Source organism: Ochotona curzoniae, unplaced genomic scaffold (genome assembly GCF_017591425.1).
Source record: "Ochotona curzoniae isolate NIBS_2020 unplaced genomic scaffold, NIBS_Ocur_1.0 contig_1482, whole genome shotgun sequence".
Classification (NCBI taxonomy): domain Eukaryota; kingdom Metazoa; phylum Chordata; class Mammalia; order Lagomorpha; family Ochotonidae; genus Ochotona; species Ochotona curzoniae.
In genome coordinates this window covers 1,042,339-1,058,127 of record NW_024465100.1, presented here as the reverse complement: position 1 = coordinate 1,058,127, position 15,789 = coordinate 1,042,339, and the positions used below count along the sequence as shown (strand labels likewise).

At 48.7% G+C, this 15,789-nt stretch overlaps 1 protein-coding gene across 3 annotated transcripts in view; it reads right to left on the bottom strand.

Moving 5' to 3' along the window:
* Positions 1-60: 60 nt before the first annotated feature.
* BORCS5 (BLOC-1 related complex subunit 5) overlaps positions 61-15,789 on the bottom strand; it is a 61,977-nt gene continuing 46,248 nt past the window's right edge. For 2 of the 3 annotated variants that reach the window (XM_040966970.1, XM_040966982.1), the window contains 2 exons: positions 14,501-14,658; positions 864-2,628 (listed from right to left, as the gene is read on the bottom strand). In XM_040966970.1, coding sequence (XP_040822904.1) covers positions 2,398-2,628; positions 14,501-14,658 — 389 coding nt within the window. In that variant the 3' untranslated portion in view covers positions 864-2,397. Of the gene's footprint in view, positions 656-863; positions 2,629-14,500; positions 14,659-15,789 lie in introns of those variants that run through there. The other variant, XR_005882348.1, reaches the window with a different exon arrangement.

The following is a 15,789-nucleotide window of genomic DNA, read 5'->3' as shown; positions in this document are numbered from 1 at the left end:
GGGCCAGGGCAAGGGGAGAGGGCCAGGGTGAGGGGCAGGGCCAGGGTGAGAGGCAGGGGGCAGGGGCCAGGGCAAGGGGCCAGGGGCAGGTCAGCATCAGCCCAAGGTGCCCGGGACTGGTGGGGAGCGCCCAGAGCTGGCTGCTCCCACGGCTGACTTCTTGGAGAGTTTCAGTGTGATGCATGCCAATAACAGCATGATCAGACTGCCCTCTGCGTCCGCATGTGAGCTGGGAGCAGAAGGTGCCAGCCTGCACCATCAGAACCCCCAGGAATTCAGCGTGGTTTCTGGTGAGTGAGTGAACGACGACCCCTCCAGGGCACTCCAGGGTCCTCCACCCAAGGATGAGGATGGGGTTGAGGAGTCGTAAAATTCTATCTCAATAGCACAGAGTCACACTCCTTCAATCTGCGTCATTTCCTGTGGGGATCCATTTACCTGGGCTTAGCTGAAGTGCAGTATCAGACAGAAACACGAAGCTTTGAATGCCCGTTTGCCTGGCGCTGCTCTGCTCCGGATGTGCCAGGGGCACAGCCAGGGCCAGGGACATCCCCCACACAAATGACACGTCAGCCCCCAGAGCAGTGGTTCACGTAACCTCGGAGGCAATGGTTCCCATAATCTGACTGTGACACTACCAGCCTCTTTTATAAGTCTGAGGAAAAAGCAAAGAAATACCAGGGAATACTTAAATAAAAAGCAAAAACCACAAAACTCGCTTCCTGAGCACGCTCCTAGGACTCGGGCTATGGAGGCCTTGGCAGCCGGAGCACCCAGCGGCCTCCACGGGCAACGGGCGGCTATCCACAGCCAACCCAGACTGCACTCTGAGGAGACTGTACAATGGCACTTGAAAGCTCATGGGGAAAATGGGATTAAAAGTTTATTTGGCACCAGAAACTTTTGTCATCATGCAGTTATCATAATGCATTTCCCATGAACTTTCTGAAGAAAGCATGCATGACTGTGGGTACAGCACAGGAGCCAATGCCAGTGGCTGGCACATGGAGGTGAGGGAGACAGACCCACAGCCAGTGAGCAGGGCCTCGGAGCCGCCACCCTCCCGGGGCACAGGTCCTGCAGAAGCTGGCACTACCCCCTGACACACGGAAGCTGACGGCGCCAGGCGCTCTGGGAGCAGGGTCAGCCACATGCAGCATCAGCGGCTACACGGCTCGGTGGCATTCCAGCTGGTGTGCTGTCAGCCATTCGCAGTGCAGTCAGGATGGCTCTGCCAGCAACTCTTCCAACTCTATAGATCCTCAGAGACCTTCCAAATAAAAATGTAAGTACATACATATATATTTTAAGCTGGCAGGAAAGGTGAAGAACAATACAATGAGTGCTTTATTTCCTTCATCTGCTCTGACAGGAAGTGGTGGCACCTCGGAGCCCTTGCCATCCTCGACCTCTCTAGGTTCCTGGAATGCATGGCACCCAGCTGTGACCCAGAGCCAGGCAGGTGCATGCCTTCCTGGAGCGCTCTGAGTGGGGCCTCCACCTCCCCAGTAGGGAGGCAGCACGGCTACCCCGCCCAGGGAAGAGGCGCTCTGAAGGAGTGCGCCCCTTTCCTAGCAGAGGGACAGGAAGCAGGGAGCCAGGAGGGAGGCCCATTTTTTAGCCTTTGTTGGGTTGCACTGATTAAAAAGTTGTCTATTTAAAGAAAAATGATTTACTTTTCATTTAAAAGGAAGACCCAAATGGGCCAGCGTCTGCCGTGCAGTGAGCCATGCCGCCCGCAACAGCCCCTGTGTCCCGCAGGCCTGGGAACAAAGGTGGCCTCACACCTAGCAGGAGGTCAGAGCCTTGCCTGCACTGGGGTGACACGGTGACACCCAGTCTGAGGAAACCCACTGAGTGTCGTGGGACATGAGCGCAACGCCGGAGCTGCGGCGACGATGCACAGGGGACACTGTGACTGCCACACTACACAGAGCCAGTGTTCGTGGGGCAGCAAGAGGGTGCTGGGACAGAGTGGGTGTGACAGAACAGCACGGGCACAGCTCTTAGGGTGTGACGCAACCAGCTCTTTATGTCAGCAGCCCACGCCCAGTGCCTCCCGAGTGTACGTCAGGAGCGGGTCTGGGCACAGCCTCTCTGAGCCCGTTCCCCCTCTCTCCATATTTTCACCCTAATAGTTAAATCAGCTCATAAATACTCCCAACTAAAAATCTAAGCAAAATAAAAAAATAATTCTCAACAAATAGTTCTTGACAGAACTCCCAATAATCCAAATGCTGCAACTTGAGTTGTCCCCAAGAACCGTCCGTGTGTTGCGCAGGGCTGAGGTGCTGGGCGGGAGCAGGGCCGAGCTCCAGGCGGCCTTGGCCCTGGGCAGTCCTGGGCCTCTGCCTCCACTGCCCTCGATGTGCTGGCCTCCAGCTGGCGGCGCAGGCCCTAGAGCTGGGGCTTGTGGCCCGGCTTCACGCTGAAGGGTTCCAGGCGCTCGGCCTCGGGCAGCAGGCTGTTGAGCCGCTCCATCAGCGGCACCGTCTGGTCGATGCCCATCTGGATGCGGCGGAGGATGGCGGACATCTCATTGACTTTCTGGATCTGCTCCGCGTACTTGGCGTATCTCTTCTGACGTTCCTGCATGAAACTAAAGAGGGTTTCTACAGACAGATCCATCTGTAGAAGCAAAAAGAAGTGAAACATGTTAAATGTTTGGGTCCAGCCTTGCCAGCACATCGGGTATCTTGACAAGAGGAATGACATCCGGAGGTCACGTGGCATCTGACTGGGTCTACCAGAAGCACTGGTGGCAAGGAGCCCAGTAAGAAGCCCCAGAGCATCAGCTGCTGGGCCATCCTTAGAGAGGGGCCAGGCGAGGACTGCCCCGGGCAGAGGGAGGGTTCTGAGTCTGCAGAAGGCACTCAAACTCGTTCCAAGTACCTTAATCAAAGTGAGGGCCTAGTTGCCCTTCTGGCTGCTCCACTACGTAAAGAAACCGAAAATATCAGCTAGTCAAATCCAGGGATATGAAAAAAAAAATCACACCTCATGACTGAGTGATGTTTATCTCAAACAAGAACAGCCTGGTGAAGAAAGTCTGTGAAAAGCCCAGGGCTGGCATTACAGACCTCTCCCTCTGAGCAGGCCGGGGCAGGGACTCCTCCGGCCTCAGCATTTGAGATAATAGCCGTCCCGAGGCTTACACTGGAGCAAAACACACATGGTGATTTTTAAAATGCATGCAACTGGAAAGGAACACGGTCTTCATCTGCAGGTGACAGGACAATGTGCTAAGCAGTCTCAGAACAACCCCAAAGCAGTAACACTACAAGCAAACGAGCAGGAGAACAGTCACTACCTACCAGGCAGCTGCACTCCTGCAGAAGTGCGCATCAGAATAAAGGAATGCTAGGGACAGCTCGACAATCAACAACACCAAGTACTTAACACTCCACACAAGATGTGGAAGACCTGTATGTCAGTATCATAAACACGATGAGAAATGAAAGACCCCAAACACAGAAGCATACCACAAGCATGGATTGAAGACTCAGTATCTTTAAGACGTCAATTACTGCCAAATTGTTCAACAGATGCAAATGAAATTTGAATCAAAATTCTACAAGGTATTTTTTTTAGTAAGCTTGTTTAAGTATAAAGAATGGTCAAAATTTTTGAAAAAAAATTTAAAAACCTTGAAGTTTGAAAGACTTACAGAACTTAACAATTACAAAGCTACATTGATCAGCAGAGTGCGGTGTTGGCTTACACGCAGATCAATGAAGAAGTATGAAACCCAAACATAAATCATGGATATTTTTGGGTTTTTTTTTTGCAAAAGTTCCACCGTTTTAATGCAAAAAAATAAAGTTTTTCAACATGTGTGTTAGGACAAGTAGATATCCATATGGTTAACAAGAGAGCGGGAGACACAGAGAGAAATAAAAGAAGGCAGGGAGGGAGGAAGAGAAAGGAAGGAAGAAAGAAAGAAACTGGACGTCTCACACCACACAAAAAATGACATGAATTGGATCACAGGCCTAAATATAGAAGCTGAAACCATAAAACTGCTACAAGAAAACCTAAGAGATCTGGGGGTAGACACAGATTTCCCAGTTTCAAAGGCATTAAATATAAAGGGTTCAATTGATTTTCAAAACTTCCCTTCAAAAGACACTATGAGCAAAATGAGAATTACAGACCGAGAAAACCCCAATACATAAACCTGACAACCACAACTTACTCCCAAAGCACACAATGGACTCTTCTGATTCAATATTTAAAGTCTGAAATCCAGCTGTTACAGGCACTTGGGGAGCAAATCAACAGGTGGAAGATCTTCTGTCTCTTCTCCTTTCTCTGTATATCTGAGTTTCCAATAAAAATCAATACTTTTTTTAAAAAAAGTAATGTTCAGTTTTACAAAAAAATGTATTTATTATTTGAAAGGGGGAGAGAGAAAGAGAGGTAGAGAGATTTTGCATCAACGGATTCACTCCCCAAAGCCCACGATAACTAGAGCTGGGCCAGCCTGGAGCCAGGAGCTGGGAGCTCCATCTGTATCTCCATGTGCGGCAGCAAGCACACAAACACTTGCACCATGGCCTGCTGCCTGCCCGGGTGCCCAGTAGCAGGCAGTTGGGGCCAGGAGCCAAGCTGGGACTCACAGCTAGACACTCCAGTACAAGCTGCGGGCATCCCGAGCTGCACCTTCACCACTGTGCCAATGCCCACAGGCCCACCCCACGAGCAGCTTTCAATGTGACGTCATTCAGCGAACTTCAAGACTCAAGGTCAATTTGTGTTTGGTCTTAACTGACAGCTCACTTTCTCTGCACTCATTTATTTACATCCCTGTTTAGAACAGGAGGCCATGAACTGCTGAGGGCCTGCCAACCAAGCGCCACCTGACTTCCGCTTCCACTTTCACATTCATTCCCAACTCGCTTCTTTCTCTGGATGAAGATTCTCCTGTGTTCAAGACTGAACAAGCAGTGATGATGATAACAGCGATGTGTGTGAGGGACACGTCTGCCGCAGGGCAGCTGTTTGGGACAGCAGTTAGCACACCTGGCAATGTGAGCTGCACCACTGCATTCTGATCTGGATCCTCCCCGGCTGCCCCTCCCATAGATGCTACGTCTAGGCGGGTGGGCCAGCGGGAAAGGAACCCCCAAACGCTGAGGCAACTCTCTAGCCTGAACATAGGAAAGTCAGCGAGTCCCCGGGCACCTGCCCCCACCCCCACTCACCACTGTAAAGGGATTGGGGAATGAACCGGAAGAGGACAGCTCTCCCTCTCTCTTCTGTGACTGAAAAGTAGCTGTACGTTACAAGGATGTAGACACAGGGCCCAGCATCGGTGCAGAGCAGGTTCAACTGGCACTTCCGGTGCTGACACCCCGACCTGAGCTCCAGCTGCTCTCCTTCCGCTTCCGCTCCCCGCTGAAGTATGAGGAAAAGCAGCAGAGGAAGGCCCAGTACCCGGGTCTCTGCCCATGCGCACAGGCACCCTGAGCCGAGTCCCTGGCTCCTGCCTCTGGCCTGGTCCAGTTTTAACTATTGCAGTCACTTGGTGAGTAAGCCAGTGGATAGATCTCGCTCTGTCCCTCTCTCTTGTAATTCTTTCAAATCAGCAAAAAATTTTAAATCTTTTTTCTTTTTGTTAAAAAGGGGCTCAAAAGGGAAGGAAAGAGATTAGAAAAGGCATGGCTTCAGTGGCGTGAATGTGGGCTCCCGGGCAGGGCTGCCACCCAGCTCCACTACTGACAACGCTGCACTCTGCAACCCATCGCCTTCCAAGTCTCTGAACCTCAGTTATTCTCAGATTAAATGACACTGTAGGGCCCGGTGCGGTAGTCTAGTGGTTAAAGTCCTCACCTCGCACGTGCCAGGATTCCATATGGGCGCCAGTTCTAATCCTAGCAGCCCTGCTTCCCATCCAGCTCCCTGCTTGTGGCCTGGGAAGGCAACTGAGGACGACACAAAGCCTTGGGACCCTGTACCCGTGTAGGAGACCCGGAAGATACTCCAGGTTCCTGGTTTCAGATTGGCTCAGCTCCAGCTGTTGAGGTCACTTGCAGAGTGAACCACTGGATGGAAGATCCTCCTTTCTGTCTCCTCTCCTCTCTGTATATCTGACTTTGCAAAAAAAAAAAAAAAAAAGAATTATAAATGACACTGTAATCCGTATAAAATGCTCATTCCAGACCCAGCACATGACAACATGTAAAACAGCAGCAGCCGTAATGTTGCCCCAAGTCCCCGCTGCCTTAGGGGAAGCTCTGTTGGGCAAAAGACATGGGTGCAGGGGAGACGGCAGCCAGAGTCCCTAGGAACCACACCCCTGGCACTGATGTGCCCGGTTCCAACGTCAGGATGAAAGGGAAATAAAGTAAGTTTGCAGGACCTAAGTGCCACACTCACTATTTACAAACCCGAGCTAAGGCGACTAAAACATGTACACTTGGATAAACTTGTCTATGCACCTATCTATTAAACACAAATGCATTCTGATTCAGAGCAAAGCCTTAGAGGTTGAGAGGAGGTGACTGCCTCACAGCTAAACTTCCCTAGCTAGGAGCAAGCAAGGGAGCAGGCAGCGCCCCGGAGTGGTGCACACGACGACAAGGCCCTCGTCCCTGCGCTGGGGGAGCACTCTCCACTCGGCCTCTTCCGTGGGATAATGTTTTTGTAATTCCTCCTTGCTTGTCTTGATGCCTTTGAAATAAATGATCTCCAAGAGAGACAAGCCTTCCTGGGACACGGCCTGTACTGTAAACAGCACCGTCACATTCAGCATTCCCTTCACTCCTGGCCGCAGGCTGGCTGTCACTGGACTTCTCTACGTGCACGTCTGCTTATGGTTTGACACAACTCAGGCAAGGGGTAAGCTCTCTCTACAAACATGCAGCAAAAGAACCACGGAGTATGGATGTCAACCAAAGTCTGAGAACACGAGACACAGAACAATCCCCCAACCAGCCAGAGTTACCTGCGGCCTGGAGCTTTAGAAACACAGCCTGGAGAAACCCTTCAGGAATCTGGGAGATTTCAAAGTACTAAGATTTTTTTAGAGAGGCATAGATCTGCAAGCATCCTCTCCGTCACTATCAGAGACGCAGGTAAGACTCCAGAACATCCGAGCACAAAGATGACGGTTGGACTGGCCATGCTGAACAGCCTCAGGCACGGGGACCGTCCCTGGCCCAGGCTCTGACCGTGTTCACGTACAGGCAGAGTTACCGGGAAGGGCGTCCTGGCTGGGTCCGTTCTAGTCTGCAAGTCTCTGCTGCCCTTGCTCCAGACCGCCCCATCTAAGCACACACGCTGCTGCTTCATATACCCCGCTGCATTGCTTTTACTCTCAGCATCTCACATGCTAGCCCAGTTTCATCTTGTTTGCTGTTTGTTTTCCCCCTAGCGGAGTGTAAGGTTTAGCAAGGAGGACATTTTTGCTTTGTTCCAGGATCACTCCTGACTCTGCAAGACAGCCTGCTCAGCACTGACTCAGGGTCGCAGAGGAGGTTACCTGCACGTGCACGCAGAACCCCAACAGGCACTGCTTCCCTCGGGGAGGCAAACACCTGCAGGCAGGAAGACACATCACTGCACTGAGAGAAAAGCGATATAAATACTCCAAGTTGGACACTGAAATAATAGTAATACATGTTTCAGATAAAGATTTTTGTAAAACAAAAAAAAAAAAACAAAAAAAGAAAAGAAAAGAAAAAGAAAAGCAATAGCAGCCTCCCAGACTATGACTGACACCTCTGCACCAACAGGCAATCACCATCCACCGGCTGTCTTGGTTTCTTCTAATCTTCTGAAATATTTACCATAGTTTAAACCATATCGAATGCATAATGCCATGCCCTGTATTTTTTCACCTATCACTGAAAGCATGAGGCTTTCCTAATTTTACTTGGTTTTCACTGGCAGGAAGACTAAAACCCAGTGAAATCTGACATGGGACCCCGAGCCAGCTTTGCATTTTAGGAATGTAAGTTCAAAGAAAACACAGATGTTCAAAATGTAGGTTGAAACTACAGCATGTGCGTGTGTACGTATGGGTCTATGTTCTAGTACCTTCAGAGTGGCTGTAGTCACAAAACCGAAGTCTAGCTAAATTAAGACATTTCCAGGGCTGGCGTCAAGCGTGCCCAGCTTCGTCACAACACACTCTCCCACCTACTAATGAGATGCTGTCAGCACATGGTGACGACACAGCCACATGAAGCAAACAACGCAGAGCTGAACTCAGTGTAGGAGAGTCACTTGCTACCAACACCCACCTTAAACATGAGCAAGACACACTTCTGTTCTGAGTCGTCATACAGCTTTGAGTCTACTTATAGCTGCACCAAGTGTATCCTGCCTAATGTAACTTTCTCTAACATGTTCTCTAATGGAATGAGCCAGTCTAGCTGCCATTAACTTGTTCATGACAGGCATTATCCTAGGCAATGCAGCAGTATTCAAATGTGCTAACATTCCTTGCTTTTCTTCACCAAAAGAGATACAGAGAATATCTTTTTCTGGCCACATGCCATTTGTATAATCCAGAGGTGCACAATACTGCCTACCCATTGGCCTGTAAGTTGCAGGGACTCAGGGATGAGGGAGAAGGGAAGATGGGAAGAACCCAGGCTTTGGTGCCTGACGCACACAGTTAGCACGAAGAGAGCTGGCCGAAACAGCTAAGGGCAGACTTATGATGGGATCTGGGGGGGGGGGGCATGGTGTGGCTGTTCATGCATGCTCGTGTGTCAGGGCCCAGAACCTGAGTGGGGTTACATCACAGAGCAGGTAATGGACTGGATGTGGCCCTCCTGCAGGATCTCTCTCGCCGGACAGTGCTGGTGTGAAGGAAGTGGGAGGCCAGGCCCAGTCAACGGAGCCATCCAGGCAAACAGAGGGAGCTCGACCACGCCTGGCCTGCCCTCTCCCCCAGGGGACTGAATGGACTCTCACTCAAGACAAAGGCCACCACTTCAAGGATAATGAAGGGGAAACTAATAATATTCTGAGATTCTAGCCTGAAATTTGTAATTTGTGACATGGAGGGAGCACAAAATTTCCTTCAACTGCCTTGTCTTAGATTTCTCGGCAAAAACAATTCAGATATCTCAAGAATCTTGACAAAATTTGCATTAAAAAAAAGCACTCCCGGGCCTGGCATGGTGGCCTAGCGCCTAAGGTCCTCACCTTGAACACGCCAGGATCCTATATGGACGCAGGTTCGTATCCCGGCAGCTATACTTCCCATCCAGCTCCCTGCTTGTGGCCCGGGAAAGCAGTCAAGGATGGCCCAAAGCTTTGCCAGACCTGGAGGAAGTTCCTGGCTCCTGGCTTCGGATCGGCGCAGCACCAGCCACTGCGATCACTTGGGGAGTGAATCTTCAGACAGAAGATCCTCCTCTCTGTAAATCTATCTTTGCAATAAAAAAAAAAAAAAAATTCTAAGAAAAAAAAAAAGCAGCATTCCCAATCCATTTAATAGTCAAGAAAGCAGTGACTGCTGCCAGAATATTCAAACAGCGGCAGCAGGCAGCGAGCAACAGTGTCCCATAAAGGAGCTTTGCTTCACGCTGGTTGACTGAGCAGCTGTCTCACCTGGGTGGTGGTCTATGCTGACCCAGCTCTCAGCCAGGGAAGTTCAGAGCAAACGCTACTATGGAGTCAGTGCTGAGGCTCTGTGCAACCCTGGAAATGATTCACTTAACCTTCTCAACCTCTCCGCTCAGAGTACACACAGTACAGGAAGTTCGTTTAAATACTTTGAAATGGCACCAGTGGGGTCTTAAACACGATGGTGCAGTTGGCAGAAAGCCCAGCCAGGCCTGGGCCCATGAATGGCAGCCCTCAAATGCCAGCTGAGCGTTTCTGTGTGAAGGAGAAACAGTGCTAAAATGAAGAGCTCCAAAGAAGTAGGACCTACGTCATGTGGTGACCAGGAACAGAGGGCTAGCAGTGAGCAAGACTCACCTTCTAGTACCTTCTAGCACCTTGGTCCTTCAGAAGCAGAAAGCTTATGGGGAAGTAAACTTGAGGCACCTTGGTTCCTTTATTTGTGTAGTGAAAAGGGCTGAGTATGAATAATTTGAAGGGCCTGGCATGATGGCTTAGTGGCTAAATCCTTGTCTTGCATGTGCCAGGATCCTATATGGGCACCGGTTCTAATCCCGGCAGCTCCACTTCTCATCCAGCTCCTTGCTTGTGGCCTGGGAAAGCAGATGAGGACGGCCCAAAGCCTTGGGACCCTGCACCTGTGTGGGAGACCCAGAAGAAGCATCTGGCTCCTGGCTTCAGCAATGTCCAACTGGCCATGTGGGAAGTAACCAGCAGATGGAGGATCTTTCTCTCTCCTCTTCTCTGCAAATCTGCCTTTCCAATAAAAATAAATAAGTCTTAAAAAAAATCTGAGACTGTTTTCAGAATCCTCTCTAACCATGTACCTTTTTCAGGACTGCCACTCTCCCACGCCTCACACTGGCCCATGCTAATGCGGCATGCTCAGAGGTGCACCTTAGAATTAAAACCACAGGGAGACCTTCGAGCACACAGTAAGCCTAGGGGTGGGCATTCGGCTTGGCAGTTAAGATACTGCCTGAGACACCTGCATCCCACATTAGAATACCTGGGCTCAATTCTCAGCTCCAGTCCTCATTCTAGCTTCCTGCCAATGTGTATCACTGGAGGCAGAAGGTAATGATTTAAGTAACTGATGTTCTGCCATTCACATGGGAGATTCAGGTTGAGGTTTTAACTCCTGGCTTCAGGCTGGTCCAGCCCTGGCTATTACATGCATTTGGGGAGGGAATCAATGAATGAGAGATTTGTTTGTTCTGTCTCTTTCAAATAAACAAATAAAAATATAAAGATAATCAGACAAATCTAGACGCTTTATCTTTGTTCAGAAACTGAAGTAGAGCCAGTGTTACAGCACAGTGGGTTAAACCACAGTCCAACGCTAGCTCCATACCACAATGCTGGCTCCAATCCCAGCTGCTGTGCTTCAGATCCCGCTTCCTGCTAATGCAAATGGCAAGGCATCTGAGGGGATCCCAGTGTGGGGTTCCTACACTTGTATGGAAGACCTAGATGGAGTACCTGGCTTCTGTCTTCAGCCCGGCCCAGCCCTAAGCCAGTGAAAGAGATTCTCTCTCTCTCAAATAAATATTTAAAAAGAGAACTACAGTGCTCACTTTGTGTCAAAGTCTGACTCTAGGTACTTCCTACACCAACTCACTCACTGCTCCCTCGTCCTCTCTGAGCGCAGATACACGGATCAAGAGAGGACACCGAGGCTAACAAGGAGTCCCCTGTCCAAAACCACGCAGCTGCTTGGAAGCAGGACCAGGATTTGAACTCGGCCATGCAGCCCTGCGGCACTCCCTCAGAACCATCATCTGACACTTGAATGGAAAAAAGGAAGGCCATGGTGGACGAAGGGACAGCTTGAGCATCTTAGAAGAAAATGAGCTTTGGGGATGTGGGGGTGGCATTGTGGTGTAGCATGTTAAGGGAGGGAATTACAGAATGATTAGAGGTATGCCCCAAGCACGAGTGTCTGCTGGGCACTGAGCGTATGAAGGCTCCCTGCATGTGGCTTCTTCAGTGTAAGCGTAAGATTTGCTACCAGCTGAACTGGAGGAAAAACCTCCTAGGTGATTCCATCGTGTAGTCAGGGCCAAGGGACACTGCCCTAAAATCCTAAAAACATAATAATGTGCTCCGTCCGCTTTTACCACTTACAAAGTACTTAACCTAGCTTTAAGGCACTGAGCTAGTCACCTAACTCTTTTGTTCTACTTTCCTAAACCACAAAACAACCGATATGGGTTAAGAAACTTAAAAAAAAAAAAAAAGGCAAAGTACCAAAGAGCCTGTTTACCAGGTGGGTGTGCTGGGACAAGTGCATCCCATAGCGAAGTGGCAGTTCGGGTCCCGGTTCCTCCACTTCTGACCCAGGTTCCTGCTTGTGCAACCTGAGGGGCAGGTGTTGGTGGCCCAAGCCCATGCGCTCCTGTTTTCCTGTGGGAGACTCAGATGGACTCTCAGGCCCCTGGAATTGTCCTACCCTGCCGTAAGGTGCTGGGGGCATTTAGGGAGCAGAGCAGCAGATGGAAGCTCACTCTCTCTTGCTCACTTGCTCGCTATGCCTTTCAAGCAGATGAAAATAAACAAGCATTAAAGAAAAAAAAATCATTCTGATGTTCTAACATATTCTCTCTAAAAATTAATGTCCCAGCTAACACCCAGAGGATGGCTCAAAGCCTTAGGACCCTGTACCCACCTGGGAGACCCTGGCTCCTGGCTTTGGATTGGCTCAGCCCCAACCACTGCAGCCATTTGGGGTGTGAACAAGAGCACAGAAGTTCTTTTTCTCTGTAAATTTGCCTTTCCAATAAAAATGACTAAATCTTGAAAAAAAAAAGTAACACTGATACAATGGCAGAAACCACCTTTTTTCTTTAAGAAAGACAATACACATTGTAATTCTAAAAGGAATAGCGATGGATTGCGGGAGAGACCCTCATTGCATAGGACTGGTTATGAGAAACACAGCACTCCCAGGTCAGTGGGATCCCAATCCTAGTTAAGGAATATGGCATCTTTATCCTCTGGCAAGCTCATTAGAACAAGGATTCAGGGGTGGGCATTTGACACAGTGGTTAACTCGCATTTTGGGACTTCCGTAGCAGAATGCCTGGTTCAAGTCCTGGCCACTCTTCTTATAATATAGTTTTCTGTTCATGGGTACCCTGGAAGGCAGCAACTGATGGCTCAAATACTTGGGTCCCAGCCACCCAAGTGGGTGACCTGGTTTGTGTTATGGGGTCCTGGTGTCAGCCTGGCTCAGCCCTGGTCATTGTGGGCTTACTGTAACTAAACTGGCAGATAAAAGATCTCTGTCTTCCTGCTTTCAAATGAAACGAAAATAAATGTATTTTTAAAATGCCTGTTTATTTATTTATTTGAAAGGGAGGAGAAGACAGAAATAGAGACATCTTCCCTCCAGGGGTTCACTCCCCACATGGCTGCAAAGGCCAGGGCTGAACCTCCTGGTCTCCAATATGAGTGTCAGGGGCCTGACTACTTGGGCCAACTTCCACTACTTTCAAGTGCTTCATCAGAACAAGAGCAGCTGGGACTCAAAGCAGCCCCTTGCGGGATGCCAGCATTACAGGTGGCAAGGCAACCTGACGCATCGCTAAGCTTGCCCCACACATAGTAAAGTTTGAAAGATTCACAGACCACACCACAGACTCAGAGGGAAGATGGGAGAACTTGCAGGAAAACAAGACCAAAGGGATCCTAATGTGAGTCAGGCTTTGTAGACTATAACACGATAAAGTAAGATAATAATACATGCAAGGTCCCGTTCTTGCCGACTAATGTGAAAGACCATATGTAATAGTTTTGCAAGCAACAGCCTTAGGAATGTAAACATTTTACGATAACTAAGTACTAAAATGTTAAAGGTGCTGGCAAATTTAAATCTGCCATATAACTAATGACTATCCTGTAATTAAGCAGGCACTGCCTGTACTACTAACTGAAAAGTAATTGGTAGCGATCTGCAATCCATCATTGCGGATTTCTTCACATCCATCATCCTCTCTCACCAGAGTTAATGACCAGGGTCATTTTGTTAAACAAACCCAAGGCGTGCCATTCACTTAAGTGGCCTCTCCAAGGCAGAGCTCCTGACATTTCCTTCATATGATACTATTCTAGGGCACCAGGAGGACAAACCCTTCGTGGCTGAACACTTTGGGAGATGTATTTCCTTATTCCTTGATGCCCACAGAGCTGTGCTCTGCAACACCCTGGCTGATGACACATTTAGGGGCTTAGAAGAAGTACCTGCTTACTGTTATTGATAATCACACATCTGGCCCATGCTCCTAAGTTACGGAGTACCTTCACCTGGTTACTAGCTGCTGCTTTCTTCACCAAGCCTTGCAAGTTAAGTACGTGTAATTGTTTCCATACATTTCAACCAAGAAAAACCACTGCCTGAGCTTTGTAGGTAATAATGGAGATTCCAGATCTCCTGCTTTACAAAGAAATGATAACCTACCAGGAAACACTGCAAATTAGACTCCGGAAACAGCTAAAGTCAACTCAAAGATATTATGCTGCTAGAGCAAATTAGTATGTCAAGACTTAGAACACACTAATAATAGCTAACGTTTGCTGAGCAATTTCACTGTCACTCAGCCCTTGGGGTCAGTTTCTATTATCAGCCCCATGCTGCACATGAAGAAACAGAGAAACTAAGCAACTCGCCCAGGCAGAAGAGTGGTGAACCAGGATTCAAAGTCCAGCTTAGATTAACACTGTGAACTGCTCTTTTTCACATTTTAAAGCTGTGAAAGGCAATTCCTTTAAAGCAGTGGGAATATATGCCAATTCTTAGAGAATGACTGCTTCCCATAAAGCTAGGGTCACTGGCTATCCTGGCCAGAAGAAAAGGATTCAGGGCTTACAAAAAATCAAAACACTGACTTGGCAATAGCAACCCACTGCAGCCCGTTACCTCTTTGATTCGTTTCACCAACGCATTCTGATCGAAAGCCACGGCCTCTGCACACTGGTGCAGGTGGTCCTGGTACCGGAGGCAGAGCTGCAGCACCTGCTGAGAATCTAGTTTCTCCAACTTGGTATTTGTTGGGGAAGTCTGGCCGCTCAAAAGCCCTGAAAAAAGGAAGAAAACAGAAATAAATACAATGGAAACTGTTGCCAATAAACTTGCGAATAAAAAAAAAGTTTATTAAGCAGATACAGTCATCTTGCCTCTTTTGTTATTGAGTCACTACAATGATCATAAAATGAAGTATGTGCAAAGCCCTGCTGTCCACCCTTGAACAGTTTTTTATATCTGTAACTGCCTCAGACAGGGACTACCAGCTCCACCTTCAAGATGATGAAGCCAAGACACAGTGAGGTTAAGTAACTTTCTGAACACCACACAGCAGGTAAGTGGTTTTCTCAAGACACAGCTCCAGAAAGCAGTTTTGCAGTGCAGTGGATTAAGCAACGTATGTGTATCTGAGTATCTGGATTTGAATCCCACACCCTTGGAGGCAGAAGGCAAGTTACTTGGAGCCCTACCACTGACATGGGAAATGCGGATGGAGTTTCTGGCTTCAACTTGGCCCAAGCCTGGCTGCTGGGTTATTTGGAGAGTGAATCAGTAGATGGAAGATCTCTGTCTCTCTGCCTTAAACAGTAGCTGCAACAACAACAAAATCAGGGCTCAGCATTGTGCTGCAGCGAGTCAAGCCACCCCCTGCAACGCCAGCATCCCACATGGGCACCAGTTAATGTCTCAGCTGCTCCACTTCCAATTCACCTCCTGCCTAATGCACCTGGGGATGCAGCAGACACCGAATCCCCACGGGGACCCAGCAGGAGCTCAGTGCTGGAAGGTGGGAGGCGTATGGGGTGGGGGTGTGTCTGTGTGTGCGTGCATGTCTTCCTCTCTGTGTAACTCTGACTTTTGAATTAATAAATAAATCTAAAATACAATAAAATAGGTAAAGCTGCTGAATTATCACACTAACTCAAGGCGTAAATCCCATCCCATAAAGTGCTTGGTAACACTGAAATTAATGCCTTTTCATAATTCAGAGTTGTCTCAGGAAATGAGAAAAAGTAATAAGACCTGTAAGATAACTGCTGGAAGGTGGTGCAAGTTGGAAAAAAAAACGGCCTGTCAGGTAACATGTCAGAAACTCATTTCGCACAATTTCTTTCAGCATCAATTTAGTTATAAACTAGTTAAATTCTCCTACCTAGGGGTAAAGGACATGATATTTTCAAAGT